Genomic DNA, 20,198 nt, shown 5'->3' on the forward strand with positions numbered 1-20,198 from the left:
CCGTACTAAACTTTTTTTTTTTTTTTATGGAAACTGGCATGCTGGGATTTGTAGATTCACAACAGCTGAAGAGTCTATGGTCACAGACTACTAACAATCTATAAAGCATTAAAGTAACCCTTCGGTTTTGGGATGAAGTTCTGCCTCACGACAGGAGGGGGGGTATATTACTTGCAGTTGTTCTTCTCTGCTGCCACTCTGATTCATTGGTTTCAGGCCTTATTTTCAGCTGCCCAAGGTGGCTGCAGCAATTTAAGAATCCCTTATGTACACAGCACTGAGGATTGGCAAGTGCTGATCACATGAGGAGCTCCGGCCAATCTGAGAAGAGCTGTAGTGCATTAGTAGTGTAAATGTAGGGATTAGACAGTCTGAAGATTGTGTTGGACATCTTGGACTTCTGAGAACAAGACCCAGAACCGTTAGATCACAGTGGATGGCAAAGAGGAAAAACTACAGGTAATATACCCCCTGACTCCGGTCCCAGGACAGTTTTGATGTCAAAATCTGATGGCTGCTTTAGATGTTCCACGTTTATGGAAGGAAAGTGAAGCGTGCATATATCTAAGAAAGACATGACCAGATTGTAGTGAAATCAACAACCCAGAGATCGATTAGGATTAGAGATGAGCGAGCGTACTCGGAAAAGCACTACTCCCTCGAGTAATGTGCTTTATCCGAGTATCGCTGTGCTCGTCCCTGAAGATTCGGGTGCCGCTGCGGCTGACAGGTGAGTCGCAGCGGGGAGCAGGGGAGAGCGGGCGGGAGAGAGGGAGAGAAAGATCTTACCTCCGTTCCTCCCCGCTCTCCCCTGCAGCTCCCCGCTCCGTGACGGCACCCGAATCTTCAGACCCGAGCACAGCGATACTCGGATAAAGCAAATTACTCGAGCGAGTAGTGCTTTTCCGAGTACGCTCGCTCATCTCTACTTAGGATATATTTTCTTGATACATTATTTAGTGTTCACAAGTCTTGTTTGAAAACTGAAATGTCTTAATAGAAAATTGAAACCCTTTAAAACATTTCTAAAACATTATTGCATGTGAAATTGATATGCTGTTCATATGTTTATAGGAAAACCCCTTCAAGTTCTGAATGTGCGCACAACAAAACACCTGTTTTACTACATGGATTGCTTTAGTGGTGACCCAGCCATGTTGTTTTTTATCCTTGTGTTTCTGTTCAGAGTATGAAGATGGCGATTTATCAAGTTGGGTTAGTAAGGAGAGGTTTGAGGGATACCTTCATGTCGATGGATTTACATTGTATGAGCTGGGAGATACAGGTAATGAATCCAACTGTAATTGATATCAAAGCATTTCATAACTTGCTTTTGTGTTTTGTATTATTTGCCATACACTACTACTTGATGTTTTGTGGAAAATTTGGTATAAAATAAATGACTTGCCACGACTGTGAGCATCACACCCAATAATACAAACTGGATATGAGGATTGTGTGTCCAGGATGCTGCTGCCTTCACTAATTCCCATGTATCAGCACACTTTCATCCCTGGACTGCTTTTTCCTTTGTACATTCTCTCTTGTACTGAAAAGGCCTGATGCTGAGATGTGTGTCTTCAGTGGAAGCCACCCCTGCGAGATCCGCAGAAAAATGGAGCATGCTGCGATTTATTTATTTTTTTTTCCGGACCAAAAGGTCCGCAAATCAAATCTGCATGCTTTTAGTCCATTTACGGCCATCCTTGCGTCTCTATGGGATTCCTCAAATCAAAAAGTTGTACCCCAAAATGGTGCATATAAAATCGCAAAAAACAAGCTTATGTGTCTCAAAATATGGTGACATACACAAATTATTTTTAAATGTTCACAGTGGAAGTATCGCGAGAATCCGCGTCATACCCCAGTGTGTCATGCGTATGCTCGCCGGCCAACACTCTCGCGGTGGATCCGGACAGGTGAGTATACGGTCTCTGGGGTGCGCCTGGTCGGATTCTGCTGCGAGATTTCACAGGCGGAATCCGACCGGGTAGTGGGCAGGAGCCCTTTAACCCCTTAGGGACATGGCCTATTTTGGCGTTGAGGACCAAGCGATTTTTGGTATTTTTCCATCTCCATTTTTCAAAGGCCATAGCTTTAAATTTTTCTGTCGACGTGGCCGTATAAGGGCTTGTTTTTTGCGTGGTGAACTGTAGATTTTTTTGGTACCATTTTTGGGTACATAGACTACGTTGTAAAACTTTTATTATTTTTTTAATGATCGTAGGAAGAGAAAACGCATCAATTCTGCCATAGATTTTTTTCTTTTTTTTTTTTTTTTAAAGCGTTAATTATGCAGCATAAATGATACAACACATTTTTTTTCTGTGGGCCGGTACGGTTACAACGATACCAACATTTTTTTTTTTTTAGGTTTTTTTCACTTTTCCACAATAAAAACCCTTTTTTGGAAATTCTTATTTTTTTCTAAACTTGCTGCATTCGAAGTGCTATAACTTTTTTATTTTTCCATGTACGGAGCTCTGTGAGGGCTTGTTTTTTGCAAGACGAGCTGTATTTTTTTATTGGTACCATTTTGGGGTACATCTGTTTTTTTTTTTTAATCACTTTTATTGCGCTTTATGGGAGGCAAAATGCTAAAAATTAGCATTTTGCCTCAGTTTTTTAGCATTTTTTTTACGCTTTTTGTCGTGCAGGATAAAAAGCATGTTTAATGTATTGTACGCGTCATTACGTTGATACCAAATATGTGGGGTTTTTAATTTTTAACATTTTTTTTATGCTGATATGAGAAAAAGCATTAAAAAAAGTTTTTTTGACTTTTTTTTACATTTTTATTATTTGAACCTTATTTTTCTCTTTTTTTACAACACTTGTGTCCCTCTGAGGGACCTTTACTGTTAAACTTCAGATCGTTGCCATAGCAAGCAGCCGGGCTCTCGCGATAATATCGCGAGAGCCGGCCGGAGACACAGAGGGAGCGCTCTCCCTCTGTGAACCCTTTCCCTGCCGCGATCTTCTTAGATCGCGGCAGGAAAGGGGTTAACAGCGGGGGGGCGCATGTCTGATGCCCCCCCCCCCCCCCCCCTGCTGTTGCAGCGGGAAGCCGGCTGTGACTGACAGACGGCTCCCACTGCGGGATAGCGCGGGATCATATGTGATCCCGCGCTATCCCCAGGACGTACGTTTACGTCCTGTTGCGGGAAGTACCCTGCTGCCAGGACGTAAATTTACGTCCTGCAGCGGGAATGGGTTAAAGTTTGACTTGTTCAGCACTGTAGACAGAAGTCATAGGAGCCATATTTATGCTAAAAGTAAATTGGCAGGTTAACAATTATTGCCTTAAATATTTTCTTAAAGTGTACCTTAAATGATTATTCTCTTTCCTCAGGAAAACTTGTGGCTGTTGCAGTTATTGATGATAAGAACAATTCAGTTGAACATACCCGGTAAGAACCTTCAATTACCATTCGGCCCAGTTCACATGGTGTCATTTCACCATGGATTTGGGGTAGATCCTGCATTGAATCCCTGTTTAACTTTTCTAACGTTTTTCAGTCCATTTGTATTGCGAGTACTGAAAATCATCATGACTTGTCAGCTATTAAAGTTGTGCATATTAATTGAAAATATTTCCCGTGGGCCATAAATCAATGCTACTTACCAATGCAACAATTGCTTTGGATTTTCATCTCCACTTTTCGAAAGGTATTACTTTATTTTTCCACCCACAGAGCTATATGATGGCTTGCTCATTGTGTGCTGAGCTGTAATTTATATTGGTAACATTCTGAGGTAGATTTGCTTTGTTTGTTTTTACAGCGTTCACTATGCAATATATATTACATAGAATTTTTTTTGCATGTTGGTGCGATTAGAATGATACCAATTTTTTTTCTACTTTTGCACAATATCCCCCCCTCCCCCTTTCCTTTTTTTATATGTATATTTTTTTTTTTAGCATTGCTGTATTCAGAGACCCATAACTTTATTTTTCAATGGCCGAAGCTACTTAAGGGATTTTTATGTGTTTGTGTCAAGCTGTAGTTTTTATTGTGATTGTTATCAACAAGAGAAACCAAGTAATCTTGTAGATATGATACCTTTTAATAGCTAACAAAAATACATGATGTTTAGCGAGCTTTCAAACCTACTCGCGGTTCTTGCTTATTTTCAGTGTTTGCCATGTATGATAAAAAGCATGTTCAATTTATTGTACAGGTTGTTATGGATCCTGCAATACCAAACTTTTTTTTTTATTGTTTTTGGAAATCAAACAAAAGAAAAGTGCACAAGAAGGGGTTTTTTCTCTTTATTAAACGTGGGTTTCTTTTACTTTTTAATTGTTTCTCCTTATTTTGTGTCGCTGTCAACGACATGAAGCTGCGATCTTACAATCACTCAGATAATACACTGCAGTACTTCTAATCGGTAGTGTATTATCTCTATTCTATCACAATGCGAGCCAAGGCCGACCAAGAGGCCACCATGAAGCCTCCAATTGCATCATCCCTCTGATTTTTCATGGTTGAGGGCTGATGACATCACAGAGGGAGCTCCCTCAGTTAACTCCATACATGGCACAATCTACATTGATCATGGCATACAAGAGGTTAATAGTAGATACTGGTGTTCTTTCTGATCCCCCACCATTGCAGTGGGATCCCGGCTGTCAGTCACAGCCAGCTTCTGCTTCAGATAGTACAGGCTCCGCTTCTAAGCCTAAATCATCCACATGCCATAAATGTTCAGGATTTTGCGGGAACCCATTCCTTCCTAAAACATACATGTATGTTGTGTCACAGAGCTGAAAGGGGTTAAAATGAGTAGGATCAAAACAATTACTGTCGGGCTCGTTCACATGAGCGCTGTGGGCGTTCAGTATAGCCGCGTGCAAAGATTGCGACTATACTGCACTAAAGATCGCATGAAAGGCTTAATTCCAGCTACCTGAATTAGCCCATTCAATCGATCTGAGGTGCGGGTTATCCAGCTCCCATAGGAGTCTATGGAAAGCACGCACCAAAATGGGTCAGGTCCTATCTTTTTCCACAATGTCGCTTAGATGCGACCTTGCAGTCACATGTCCTATCTTTGTTTAGCGCATATAACATTCTTTCATGTGAACGCTTCTAAAGGAAACTATTGGTTTCTATAGAAGCGCTTTCTGTGTGCGCCTATACCGCGCACGGACAGTGCTCGTCTGAACGAGGTCTTAAAGTGACTTTTAAACACCGCGATAATGTGGGACAATGATCCCATTGATTTTAATGAGGCTTCGCAGAGCAGCGCTTGAGTGCTGTCTGCTCTATTTTTGTGCTTTTTAACGCACCTCCTCACCCATCACAATGGTGGGGTGTGTTTAAAAAACGCTGTAACATACGTTCGAAAACGCGGTAAAGCACAGCAGTTTCTGATGCTGCGTTTTGTGAAGGCATATGTGAGAGTGGCCGTATAATGTTCTCATCAGATTTGCTCTCTTTTCATCCGGATGTGATGAAGTAATACCCTACAAGACTGCATGAAATGTCATATTTCTAGTGCTTGCTCTTCTTGTGTCCTCAGCAAATTAAGAAGTGACATTTACTACAGCTTATATTTTGCTAGAATTCCGCAGGGATTCCACCTTTTTAGGGGGGTACTAGATTCTTCAGACAATTCCATCATGTATGCGAACCCATAATATGACTAAATATTTTTATAACACAGCACTGAACAGGAATAGAATTAGGGCTTTTGAACCAATAACCGTAGACTCCAATGTACGTATATTACTTGATTTTACCGGCTGCATCCCTTCTGGCCTTACTCAATTTTATTATCTGCTTACAGAAAAGGACTCTAAATATGTGGGGAATTTTATGAATGTAGTTAAGCATTTCTAGGCTTTGTTTATCTGGAAAGTGAGGAATTGCCTTTCAGAATGATTGCGCTGTAAACCACGGACTGCCTAAAACTGCTTTACCAATACTGATAGCGCTACAATATCATAGGATGGTTTCACAGTCATCTGGTAGTCGGACAGGTAAAAAACTTCAAGTGTAAATAAATAGAAAGACTCATTTGGATTGAGTTGGTCAAAGTCAGAGTATTGACCTACAGTAAATGAATTAGGGTTTAATCTTAACACTGTTTTTGTTTCTTACTCCTTCCTTTGATAGATTGAAGACTATTGTTCAAGAAGTAGCAAGAGACTACAGAGATCATTTTCACCGGTATGGCCTAATCTTGTATGTTTTCAGTTTTGTTGCTGTCATGTGATTTAATAGGAACAACTGTCCATGCAGTATGGCTGCAGTGCTTATATAGGTGGTCCTACAGAACAGCAGAGGAGTTTTCCATTTATCTCCCAAGTAATTTTTTTACTGTAGCATCAGTATAGTACATATTCAGTGTTACGGTACTAGGAAATGTTTTAATACATTTTTGTTTTGCTCAGTGATTTCCAGTTTGGACATATGGATGGCAACGACTACATTAATAGTCTGCTTATGGAGTAAGTACCACAACAAGCCTGCCTTGATACAAACATTTACATATTTCTACTATAGAACTATATTAATGGGCACATACGTTCTTTCAGTTACACATTTTAACACCATATCAGTTTAAAATGTCATAGACTAAGGTTATGTTCATACCTATTGGAACCTCCACCAACAGTTCCAACAGATGTGACAGCATGAAAAGTGTCAGATTTTGTAGAAAAATGACTACAACCATGACCGAACCCCGGTATAAATCAAGGGAGTTTGTCAGGCCCAATGTTATCCTACTTGGACAAGCTTTAGGTTTACTTTCCTCATTCTGCCATATCATCTGTTCAGTTAAGGAATTGATTAGGAAGATTTATCAGAACTGGGGCCAAGGGAAAGTGGAGTGGTTGGCTTACAAACAAATCAGATCATTCTAAATTAGCAAACTGGTTTCCATACATTACTGCTGCACGTGTCTAAAATACAGTAATATGCTTTTTTTGCAATAGTACATCTTCCCACTTTGTCTTATTAGGAATGTACATTTTCAACCTGGGGTTTTGTGAAATTGTCATTAAATCTTTGCTAAAAAGATTATCAAAAGAAAACTAATGATTGAGGGGAAGCATTTTAGAACTGGTAGGCGTATATGTGGCTAAAGGAAATCGATAAATTGTTAGAACGAGGAATATTGGTACTTGATGGAACTGGAAAGAAGGCACGATGGGAGGTATTTAGGGTAGCAACATTCCTACCAGACGGACTAACCACTGTAAATGCAGGCTAGAGAAGAATAACATGGGGATTCAGGTGTGCTTGGGCACAAGACAGTTGACCGAGGTTGAGGGGCAACGCGTTTTGGTGATGTACCAGCACCTTCATCTGGACTTTATTCAAAATTGCACAACACAAACCAATTTAAAAGAGTGTGAGCTGGGAGCGGGTGACATCACGTGATGACATGAATGTCACATAACCGACCCAGGCAATAAAAAGATGAATAGCTGAATAGTCACATGATAGCTGAACATTTCAAAAGACATGTGAGATCACGTGATGGCAAATAAATATTTATATATTTAAACAGCAGCCGTTCAGTAGTGAACGGCCGCTGTGTTATCTCAATGGAGAGGGGTGGGGGAGCGAGATGAGAGAAATCTCCTGTACTGCCCCGCCCCCCCTGCTGGCCGCTCCATGAGCGAGCCAGCACTAGTAGCTCACGTGCAACAGCATGGGAGCGAGCAAACACAGGGACGAGTGTCGGGCATCGTTTGCCCGACATTCGTCCCATGTAAAAGGACCTTAACATGAAAATGACCTTATATTTTTCTTGGATCTCTTTGCAGTGAAGTTCAGGTGCCAACTATTGTTGTACTTAATACATCCAATCAACAGTATTTTCTTTCAAACAAGAAAATTGAAAATACCGAAGACCTGATTCAGTTCATTAACAGCATTTTGGATGGAACAGCAGAGGTAAGCTAGTATACTTATTCCCCTCATATAAAGAGCATTTCATATTGATTATCAGTAACGCTAAGAGCTATAAGATACAGTATGATGCTGTAACATTCCTAAGGACATTTACAGAAGTCCAGCTTGTGCAAAAATTGTGCGACTTCCTTCTGTGCCAGCTCACCACGTGTTCAGGGGTGTAGCTGAAAATGTGCTGAATACATGAAGAAGCATGTGCTGCTTCATGTATTCAGTGCATTGTGCATCTGAGGAAATCCAACTAAGCCTGGTACAAGAAGTGTTTGAATGGACACATTCGGTTTAATAGGAGCTGACTGTTCACTGTCTATACTAGAACACCAAAGTTAATGACGGTAGCCCCTCCACTTTGTTAGACCCCCAGAGACATTTAAATTGGTATGAAATGTTTTTTCCTGTTGGTCTGTTGTGTGAACCTGGAGTGCTTTTTATAGTCAGGTATGTCTTATAGTCCGAAAAGTAAGGTGTTTATATACCAATTGACCATTGTATTAAAACCATGGCTAGTTGAAATGAGCAGCACAGATTCTCCTGACAAAAGCATCTCTCAAGATGTGAAATACATTAAGCAGCAAGTATACGATCGGTTCTTGATGTTGAGGTGTTGGAAGCAAGAAAAATGCACTTAAGGATCTGAAAAAGTATGACAAATTGTAAAGCCTTGACAACTGGGTCAGAGCATCTCCAACATCAAAGATCTTGTGGAGTATTCAGAGTATACAAAAAGTGCTCCTTGAAGTTACAACCAGTGATGGGGTTATGGGCACCCAAGACTCGTTGATGCGTATCTAGAGAGAAGGCTGGTCCATCTGGTCCTATTCTACAAAATAGTTACTATACCACAAATTAGTGAAAAAAAATAATGCTGGTTATGATAAAGTTGTCAAATCACACAGTACATTGTAGCTTGCTGCTTAGCCGCGGACTGGTACGTGTCTATGCAGGCCCCTGTCTGCAGTCGAAGTGCCAACAGTGAGCACATGAGCATTAGAACTGGACCATGGAATAATTGAGAAGATGGCCTGTTTTCATTTACATCTTGTGGTCAGCTGGGTGTATGAGCATCACTTAATACCCCTTCTAGATGAGCCGATTCTCGTTTAATCGTGAGAGTGATGTCACCGCTAACTCATTCGCTCTCATGCAGAATGTTTAGACAGGCAGATCATCGCTGGGAATTGTTCACTTCTGGTTCAGAGCTTCACATCCATATGTACAACAATGAGCAGGGAGGCTTTACACATAACGACAAGTGAACAAGCCAACAATGATTTTTATGCTGGCTGAAACTGAACGATAAGCAAGAAGGGAACAATTCTCTTTCGTTGTCCGTTGGTTGGTTTGCATTTTAACAAAACAATTATCATTCACTTTCGCTTGATTGAACTAGTTTTTGAAGGATAATCGTTACGACTAAATGCACCTTAACTAGGGCAGAGGTGGCTCCAGGATGTACGGTGGTGAAGGCAGCATGAATCTCTGGACAATAGGCTGCTGGGAAATCTTGGGTCCTGGTATTCACATGGATATTACTTTGACACTGCCCACATACTTGCCTAAACATTGTTGCAGACCAAAACGCCCTTTCATGGAAACTGTACTGCCAATGGCCGGATAATGCATCCTGATACACTGTAATCATAGTTCAGGAATGGTTAGTTCAGTCTGTGAAATGTGCTACAAATACAAGTCAAACCCATGAAGACTCCAACTTACAGGACTTGCAGAATCTGCTGCTAACATATTAGGACCCTTTTACATGGAATAATTATTGTTCAGTTAATCGTTGGATTGTGCAAAAATGAACGATAATCTTTCAGTGTAAACATTGCCAGTGACTGAGTGACGAACACTAATTTGTTTGCTTACGTCGTTCAATTTAGATAGGCATAAAAATTAAACTACGATTGGCCCGTGTAAACAGGCGATTCATCTACGAACAGCTGCCTGTTTACTCTGAGTGTAGACTAGTGACCGGAAGAGATCTCGGGCACGCTCCACCTCCATGATATCTCTCATGTATGAAAACACAGGAGCGACCATCATGGGGATGACTGTTGGGTGCTTAATCACCTGACAGTTGTCTCGTGTAAACGGACTCTTAGACACCACGGGACACCTTTAGAGGTCTTATGAAGTCCGTGCAGCGACCCATTCTTAGGTAACTGGTTTTAGGGTTGTGGCTGATTGGTATATAACTTTTTTCAGTTGTTCTTTGCTGACCTAATCATAAAAAAAGAAAAAATTTTTTTGTCTGCAAAAAAAAAAAAAAAATTAAGCTATTAGTTCCAGGATACTGAGATGAACAATAAAAAAAACAATGTTGTGGTCATTAAAAACTCAGCTTGGTGGTTTAAAGGTACCTTTTCTTTCATAGCACCAAGCTACGTGCAGATTCATGGAAACCCCATGATCCTGTACACTCCTGGCACCAACTCTCCAAACACAACCAATCCCGACCAAAGGGGCACGATACTCAACCTCTTACTCTTAATGACACCAATCAAAGAGAGTTTCTGCATTGTGACCAATCAAAACACTATGCTACTATATCTCAGTTTGTTTGTTTTTTAATGCTGAAGTTTTATAACTTGTGTACATATGCATTAAATAGGCGATTTTGTTTTTTTTTGTTTTTTTTTGTACGTAACTATCCCCTCAATATACATGACAGATAGCCTTGCCTTGTTTAGTTATTCCTTTCTATCTAAAATCCTGGAGTTCTTCTCAGGTGGTCATGTGATCTCAATTCTGACCATAATTAGTCATTTTTTAGGTCCGCATAATTCCTGTGTGATGAACCTTGCCACGCAAGCTCTTTAGAGGGAGCACACACACCATCACAATTACTGATGATGATCACACAGCTCCTTATTATTACACAGTTATAATAGAGGAGCTCACATCTCCTCCTTCTGCCTGTATACTTAGTCTGTAGCTTATTAGTTGAATATAGAACAGAGAAGGTGATGGCAGCGTCTTCCCTGCAGAGATAGCGCTGGCTCTCACTGTTTATGCGATACTGTGCTGATGCATCATGGGAGTGTGGTAGCATATTAGGGAGAAATCTCAGCACCAAGATGGTGCTTGCTAAGTATTAGACAGGAGGTTGTACTGCATGAAAGTGACTGCCTGCCACACTCTGGAGACCTCCTATGTGTATTGCAATTAAGTGAGGGCTACAAGAATGTAAAACTGTTCACGCTAGAGTGGCCCTTTTAAAGGTGAATATAGTCCCATGTATAGCATACAGTTGAACACACTGCAATGTTTTTGCAGACGATTCAGGAAAACGCCATCCTATGAAAAATTGGTGTTTTGTATAACGGGATAAAATAGCATTCATATTGATTATCTATATCACAAATATTCAGGATCCCAAATACACTTTTCTTGCATCCTAACGTGTAGATCTTCATGTAATTGCCATTTGACGTTTCAGGCTCAAGGTGGTGATGGAATTCTGCAGCGCATCAAGAGAGTTGCTTATGATGCCAGGTCTACTGTAGTAGTAAGTAAAATACTTTTTTTTTCCTTTTTTGTTTTAAATTTTGTCTGTGCTCAAAGGGGCTGTGCCAGAATTTCAAAGCATTCCCTATTCACAGCTATTAACTGCTAATCATTGGCTTCTCCCTGCTGAGAGCTACCCCAATCTCAAGAACGGGTGTCCCTCACCGTCTTTCCTTCGGACCAGCACTTTATTTACTTTTCATGGGACTACCGAGATACTTGAGCAGCACCTGCTTGGGTATTTCCATCAGCCCAAATCAAGTGAAGGAAGAGCTGACCACACATGTACAGCCAACACGCCATTCAGAGTTACGTTACTATGGGGGAAGGGCGAAGCGACCCCCACAGTAACAGGAGAGGGTTCTCGAGATCGGCGAGGGTCTCAATGTTTAACATGGCATGTAAAAGGCTTGCAGAGGGAGGGCTTTTCCTTTGTGACACCATTGGCCCCCCAACATATAATCACAGAGCCCGTGGGTTGCCATGGCAATCACATGCTAGTCAATGGCAGTCAGGTCTTCCACTGTATGTGATTGCTATGATAAACAGTATTATATTTTAGTACAAGAACTACATAAGTGTGTTATCCGGGTGATCATACATCGCAGGTTCAAGTCATTACAGGGACAATGAATTTTTTTTTTTATACATTTTTGCGCAAAGCTCTATCGAAAGAAAACTAATAGAGCTATGGGACTTTGAATACAACAATGCAAAAAAAACTGTCTAAAAAAGAAAATGGGGGGTGGAGTGTCAGTGCATCTTTTATATAGCAAGCATGCCAAAATTCAAGCTGACTGTCACTATTGCAGGATCACACGTCTTCATCACACAGCTGCCGGCCGAGTCCACTCCATAGCAGGGAAGGAGAGCAGTTCTCTTTCTCCACTGCAGTCTCTCCACCAATCAGCTTACTCCCTTCTTCCAGCCAGACCACGAGCTCCTCTGTTATACAGCTCCGCTGCTCCTGCTATGCAAGAGAGACAGAAAAGGAGTTATAGTGGCCCTCCATCGCCCTGCACTGTCGCCTAAAGTCACTAGGGGAAGTTCAAAATATTTTTTTCCTCCTCACAAACTTAGGTGCGTCTTCTAAAGCAAAAAATACGGTATATGATTTTGGTGTTGTCATAATTTTACCAACCAATGACCGTATCATGTCATTTATGCTGCATGATTAATGCTGCAAAAAGAAAGCAAAATTTGTTTTCTTTCTTCCTGCCCACCAAAAAAAAATGTCTAAACGTTATTCAATACATCATATGTACCCAAAAATGGTACCAATAAAAACTACAGCTCACCTTGCAAAATACAAGCCCTCATATGGCCATGTCAACAGAAAAATAAAAAATTGTCTTTTCAAAAGTAGAGATGAAAATAGGCTGTGTCACATAGGGGTTAAAAAGACATTCCAAGCCCTTAGCTGCCCTTAGGGTATTTGTTTATTACCGAGATTAAGGTTTTGTCCTGTGAATTTAGAAAAATGCAGAAAACGAAGAATAGGTCCATAGTGGCGTAAGAGGGGAAAGATTATATTTGGAGGTAACGTTCTGTCAGGTCAGCAGTCTCCCTTGCAAGATATATATATGTGTGTGTGTGTGTGTGTATGTATATATATATATATATATATATATATATATATATATATATATGTGTGTGTGTGTTTTCTTTTACATAGATGAGTATATAATACTACAAATGTTAATCATTACTGCCCAAGTACATACCACATCCTGTCATTTGTCTACATCTCGAAAAATATTGCACTTTGGTAAAATGTTCCTTTAAGACCGTAGAATACAAGGTTTGTTTCCCGTAGGAATATCCTTTTATATATTATTTACATGAGGAAGTGTAACTACAGAGATTTGCTTGGCTTGTCTGAGGCTATCAAACCCCCTATGAATATTATGTTTGCAGTATTTACTTTTCAAGTTTTAACACCAATTTAAAAATGTGTTGTGTGAAATGATTTTGACCGCTATCTGGCAACCATAAACCTCTGTTTCTTCAGTCTGTATTTAAGAGTTCACCTCTGCTTGGGTGCTTCCTCTTCGGTCTACCACTGGGTGTCATCAGCATAATGTGTTACGGAATCTGCACAGCCGATTCAGATGATGGCTCGGAGGAAATGACCAGAAAAGATGTCATTGATCCAAATGTCTCAGATGAGGGCAGCGACGAGGAACAGGACGAGGACAAAACTAGAGAGAACTCTTCAGAGGTGACGGATGAAGACCAAGAAGAAAAGGATATTATGGAAAAGAAGAAAGATTAATTTTTATGAAAGCTGGATTAACTAGGATTCCAAAAGAAACTTATTTATTAAAATTCAACCACTGGCACAGCTTTATTAAAAAATATAGAAAATAAAAAAAGACAGGACTGCTTCACTGATTCTTGGCATGCAACTTCATTTGTAATGCATCAAGACTATTTCCCATATTTCTCATACACTCTACAATTTAATAAAAAAAATGGTTTTAAAAATAGAAGGCAAGGAGCTTTTTTTTAATTAAAAAAAAATAGCACTGTCCACAAAATAGGTCATTTTTTAGATTTGAATTCCAGAGTGTGTATTCATGCATCTAGGAGATTTTACTCATGATATTGATTTTATTTGTTTGTTTTTTTTATTGTTTATAGGCTACTGAGGCATTATACATTTTTACATTGGTGAAAGTCCGAGATTATGTACTAAGTTTAAGAACAGGTTGAAGCAGTAATAAATAGTGCATATTTGATATAGATATATATCTGTTGCAACTTGTGGTACAACTCAGGTGTGTTGAACTGGTGACTCAAAAATGTACTCCACTATAGGCTTTCTCTTGATATGATACATTTATTGGAGGATGTTAAACCTACAGTTTCAACTGTATATATGTTTGTTTTAACGATGGCTATCTGCCTTATAGCAGTACCTACCCAACCACTCATCAGCGTAGAGAGGTAGGTGACACAAATGTTTCTCAAGCTTGTACAGGTGCTTATTTTTTTGATATCTAATGAGCCATGCTGGGGTGGGTTTGCATACTAGGATTATGTTTTCAATTCAATGGAGTTATTTGTTAAATAACTCTAAGTAGTTGTGTCCATGCGCCATCCTAATTTAAAGTGCACTTGTCATTTATACTTTTATTCAAATGAATACATATGTAATGTATCTAATTAAGGGGAATTGGCTTATTCCTCACTTTCCTGCATCCTACAGTTCCCCTTTTTCAATTTGTGTATTCTTTATAAACATTTAGAAACTACTTCTCTCACGAAATAAATTATCTACATTGTAAGACATAATACTAAACAGGGAGGATGGATGAGTTGTTGGCGTCTGCAGCATTTGCTGTCCACTGCCTGTTGTTATGTAAAGTCTGTCTCCTGTAACAAAGACATTGAGATGGAGAAGAGGGAAATGTGGGTGAGGGGAGGAATCATGCCTCCTAAAGAAGTCTATGGATAGGGAGGAAAGCAAGGCAGAGAAACTCAGACTTGCTATTTCGCCTAATAGTAAGTGTTTGCTGCTTCACAGCTATTGAAATCACATCTGTACTGTTCCATACTCTTTTTTTAATGTCCTTATACTACTGTTACTTATGAGAGAGTGTGACAGGAGAGAAAATGTCCTGCCCTGTTATATGTGCAGTGTATGGAGAAGCTCGTCACAACCCACCAGCTCAGAGAGACTGTAGAGGAGAAACCTAGTGAAAATGCCATATTACAAATCATGTAATGACCAGAAATAGTGTTATTCCTCATGTGGACACAAAATAGCTTATCAGATATGCTACGTAATCTGAACCAATCAGATGCCTCTCCCCCATTAAAGTGAACCTACATTTTTAGGATATCGCACCAGGAAGAGTTCACTCACTCTGCAAGCATGGCGAAAGACAATGAATAGTTATACTAGTGATGCATGACATCCAATACGCATCTACAGTTGCTTGTTTTGTAATGATAGATATTTTTAAAATATGGCATGTTATATAATTTAATGAGAATTATCAAAAGTGATGCAAAGAAAAGTAACGCAGTTGCCTAAAGCTACTAATCAGCTAACAGCTTCTTTTTTTTATCTAACGATGGCTGTATCATCACTCGTTGCTCGACACAACTGCTTCACTTTTCCTTTGCACCAAGTTTGACACTTCATTTCTATCAGCCTTTTGGTGCATAGTCAACTTTTTCAGTCACTGTACATTTTACAAGACGTACAATAATTTCCAGGAGCTTGGACTTTATAAAAGTAACTTTCATGCTTTATTAGATGACGTGCTCACATCATCATGGTTACTAGGTGCTTATGGAGTATGCGTTTCGATCTTGACTAAGATCTTGATCACCTCCTTCAGTAGAATGTACAGGCTTTCCGATTCGAACTCGGAACATTTTGGATATTAATACAGTACTATCCTAAATTTACACAGCATAAAAGTAGACTAAAGAGGCAGGAACTGCTCCAACTGTATCAGTGGTGCACGCTGTGAGACAAGTTTGGTTCACGACACTTTCTTTCACCACCTCTTGGCTGGCGTACTTTACACCAATATTTTCACCAGAATGACAAGCGATTAATCTGCATTTTATGACTTGGCCACGCCCCCTTTTTAGACCCTCTTCGAAACTATTTACTATGGCGTAAAAAGCTTCTAAAACCCATAATAAATTTGGCACCAGCATGTTTTTTTGACCTAATTTGAGCCAAACTTCTGATGTATTTTGCTTAGTAAATCTTCCCAATGCGTATTATGAAATCGATTGCATTCTAGTAAGAATTTGCATCCTGTAATAATTCACAGTGCAATCTGCCAGTCATATTACAATTTTCAGACCTTCAATCTGATTCTATGTCTTGATGTGTTTTCCCTATCCCTAAAGGGGTTGGACAGAACCCTTTTCAGAAGGCAGCGCCTGCGGTGTGATCAGCTGGTTGCTGGGTTTGCTGGAAATGGGGACCAGGACAAACGGCTTATTCTGCCATGAAAGCTGCAGCCAGCCAGGCCTTTCCACTGTATTTCTAGATTTTCTGATTGTATATATATATTCCAGTTATACTAAAGGGACAGTATTCCCCTTTCCGGAACATATTGCTGTTGCTTTGGTCAACAGTCACTTGATTTTTCACTATATGGATGTGTACATTTCCTTTCCTTTCAGATCATATTGTTATTATATAGGCTTACTGAAGGTATCGGCTATTATTTTGTTATACTCTATTAGGTCACGTTGCTGGGATTAAAGTGAATGTGTTTGCAGGAAATAAGAATGCCTATAATTAGCAGGAAAACAAATCCTAATTAACCTTATTTATTATTTCCATACTATCAAAATATCTGGAAGAATTAAGGATGGAATACCAAATGAGGGCAATTGATTATTTAGCTTGACTTAATTTCTTGTTTATTGTATCATTGTAAAAGCAGCAAGCTTGATATATTCCCTGCAACCCCCATTACGGATAGCTGATAGTGTGACACTGCAAAGTCTGCATACAGTCTCACGGGAAAAGTCAGAGTAAGCTTCGCAGATACCATGGTGATTGCCATAGTAACTAAATACACATTGTGTGCTTTTATTAAGTTTTTGTTTTTGAGCTATTGTTTTAGTCTAATCTTTTACCATTAGCATTCAGGATACAAATATGCAAACTGTTTTTATATGTAGACATTGTTTATGTTTCTGTTATAAAATATTATTTTGATGTTATCACCATCACATATGGAATTGCAAATCAGCTACACTTGGTAATCTCAAGAATATTTGGGAATCTGTTTACATCAGCCACTAAAAGTAACGAGCTAAATGCAAAATGTGATGCCAAATGTTATTCGAGTGCATAAAATGTGCATTGACTGGCACTCCAAAAAATTGTTTTAGTGTAGTGTTAAAACGATGTCCTCCTATCTGTGTGGGCGAGAGGAGGTAGCAGAGGCTTTATGCCCTTGTGTTTTACATCTCATCCATCAGACTACTGTGTACAGCGACCAACTTTTAATAAAGTCTATATGATTAATTGTAAGTATGTGTAATGGTTATTTTTGTCGTATTGGTATGTTTGTAATAAAACCCTTACATTATATTCACATGTACTGTTCAGGTTTTGTTCCCATGGCAAAACCTACAGCCTCTATGCGTGGGACGTATTTTCATTTAGATATTTAGGACATTTATTGTAGTGCCAATGTAGCATAAATGATTTGACAGGGGTTCCACTCCTGGTATTTCCACCTATTAACTAAATTCAGGTCTCTTCCTCGTCACTAAACAGAAGAGTAGAAAAAGGCGGTCGTACATTCACATGACTTTCTGTATTGCATTTTCTGGAAGTTATGGAAAAAAGAATTCCTGACATGGTCAGTACTACAGTTTTGCCAGGATTGTTCTTTTTAATGGCCTGGTCTTTGTTTTTTTTCTTTTTTCTTTTTTTCATCCTTGCATTTCAAAAGCTATGCATTTTTTTTCTCTTCCATCAAATATGGCTATTTGAGAGTTTGTTTTTCTTATTTTTTTTGTAGGATGAGTTCTATCTTTATATATATGATAAAATGGTGCCATTAAATGTATAACACACAGCTTTTTAAACATTGCCCCTCCCCTCCACCCTACCCCAAAAGAAAAGCTAAAAAAAAACACTATTTTTGAAAAATTATTTTTATGTTGCTATGTTCAAAGACCCATAACATTTTTACTTTTCAATCCAAGAAACTAGGTAAGAGCTTGCTTTTTTTGCTAGGTTGTTTCACATTGGTGTCGTTTTGGGATAGATGCAACTTTTTGATCAAATTTTTAGGAGATGGTTATGGGGTGATAGAGGAAGCTGCCCTTCTGTTAGCCAATTGCATACGGAGGTCAGCATTGAACAAGGCATCTAAGAGGTTAAATGGCCAGGATAATTTTTCCTCTTAACCTGGTCAATAATAGGGGTTGTCAGCTGTATAATACAGTTGTCACATGCAAATGATGGAGTGGGCACAACTCTTGAACCCATGCCATGACTTCCACGCAATAGCACCAGCTCGTACTAACTACATAGCAACTCCAACATACTATTACAGCGTGAAGTAGGTTATACTGCTAAAAATAGAAGTCATGTACTTCTACAGTGTCCCTCTGTAACAGTGCCAGCTTCGGGGCCCTGGAAGGCCGAATGTACGGGAAGAGGAAAGCCAAACGTATCCAGATGTCATTTTCTGAAGAGACTGTTATCATCATGGTCTGGGCTGGAGAAAAGAGGAAGTTAATAACTGCAGTCAGAGGAGATATCACCTGTGAACACTGAATATAATAGTACTGTAATCACTTATACAGTCTGCAGATCACCTGTGTAGAGTTGGTATCTACTGTACCACTATGTAGTCACTGTACGGCACGAATACTGATTTGGTCTTTAGGCCTCTTTTACATGTGTGACGCGATACTGCCACGAGCAAATGACAGCGATGTCACAACGGTAGTCTGTGCTATTTCACGCTCTTGTGTCGCTACAAAGTCACACAACTTTGTAGCGCTCTTTTACTGCAATATAAGCCCTCCTCTAAAAATAACCCCCAGCTGCATAAAAAAAATTTGAAAGAACAAATGCATCACCTAACAGCCGCTGTTCACTCCGCCGCTTCTTCTCTGCAGGTACCCGGAACACTTGCTTGTAGTTTTTTCCCAGCGCTTCCTGGTCAGGGGTTCAATAGATGGTTGTGATTGGTTTATTTAGTGCTGGCTCTGATTGGCTGAGCCGGCGCTTAATAACCAATCACAGCCAGCGCTTCCTGGAAGCAAGAATTTTTAACCCCTGACCAGGAAGCTCTAAGGGAAAACTACAAGCAAGTGCAGGAAACCTGCAGAGAAGACATGGTGGAGTGAATAGCGGCTGTTAGGTGAGGTATTTGTTTTTTTATGCAGCTGGGGCTTATTTTAGGGCTTTTACAGCAAGACTATAAATGAATCGTGCTTGGTGGCCATGAACAGAATCTGTGTCTGGGGGCCCAAGCTGAACATTTGCATCAATGCGCATAAGCCTTAGCTACAGCCCTACTCAGTGGGTCTATTATCACATTATTCTGCCAGGAATCTGACTGTGATCGCGCCTCTTCCAAAACTGTTTTCAGTTGAACGGAGTATTAGGCATATGTTGAAGATGTACATGTTCAAATACAATTGCATTATGACCATAAATTTGTATATAAAATCTGTCTTCTGGTCATGACATTTTGGGCAGCTAGTGCTCACATATGTCTGTTCAACGCCTCCGTAGATTTGGGCTGAACATATGCACATTCCCAGCTGGAAAATATCAGAACAATTACACAAAAATGTTGACAATTATGTTACAATATAACAAGCGCCATGAGAGAGGTAGCACATAAACTTCCCAGTGGAGCAGCATATTTCTTTGCTGTTCCTTCATAATATGTAAGTAACCAGATACATTTTGTCATCTGTGCACAGCTTTTGTACAAATTCATCTAACAAGGAATGTTAATGCATTTTGTAAATAATGGTCAGCTGAGCTTAAGTGCTTCTTCGTGTGACAAACCGTTTTTTTTCTCTTCTCTTAAAGAGGTAAATATGTTAGAGTAGCAATTAGAGTTTGGAGAGCGTATTATGACAAATGAACAGGCAGGCGTTCCTCTAGTAATTTTCACATAATATAGCTGCCTAAAAGCACTTAAAAACATTTAATTACTGAAACATAATAATGCTTCAAAGATGATGCTGTGTAGGTGAAAGTACTTAACAGCATTCTGCTCTGAATTGCGAGCA

General features: G+C 39.6%; 1 protein-coding gene across 1 annotated transcript in view; it reads left to right on the top strand.

Moving 5' to 3' along the window:
* Nucleotides 1-17,460, top strand: part of TMX3 (thioredoxin related transmembrane protein 3) — an 81,275-nt gene extending 63,815 nt beyond the window's left edge. The window contains exons 10-16 of the mRNA XM_066579500.1: nucleotides 1,187-1,285; nucleotides 3,353-3,410; nucleotides 6,123-6,176; nucleotides 6,401-6,457; nucleotides 7,784-7,913; nucleotides 11,374-11,442; nucleotides 13,453-17,460. Coding sequence (XP_066435597.1) covers nucleotides 1,187-1,285; nucleotides 3,353-3,410; nucleotides 6,123-6,176; nucleotides 6,401-6,457; nucleotides 7,784-7,913; nucleotides 11,374-11,442; nucleotides 13,453-13,716 — 731 coding nt within the window. The 3' untranslated portion in view covers nucleotides 13,717-17,460. The remainder of the gene's footprint in view (nucleotides 1-1,186; nucleotides 1,286-3,352; nucleotides 3,411-6,122; nucleotides 6,177-6,400; nucleotides 6,458-7,783; nucleotides 7,914-11,373; nucleotides 11,443-13,452) is intronic.
* Nucleotides 17,461-20,198: the final 2,738 nt, after the last annotated feature.

This window comes from Eleutherodactylus coqui, chromosome 9 (genome assembly GCF_035609145.1).
Source record: "Eleutherodactylus coqui strain aEleCoq1 chromosome 9, aEleCoq1.hap1, whole genome shotgun sequence".
In the NCBI taxonomy this organism is placed as follows: domain Eukaryota; kingdom Metazoa; phylum Chordata; class Amphibia; order Anura; family Eleutherodactylidae; genus Eleutherodactylus; species Eleutherodactylus coqui.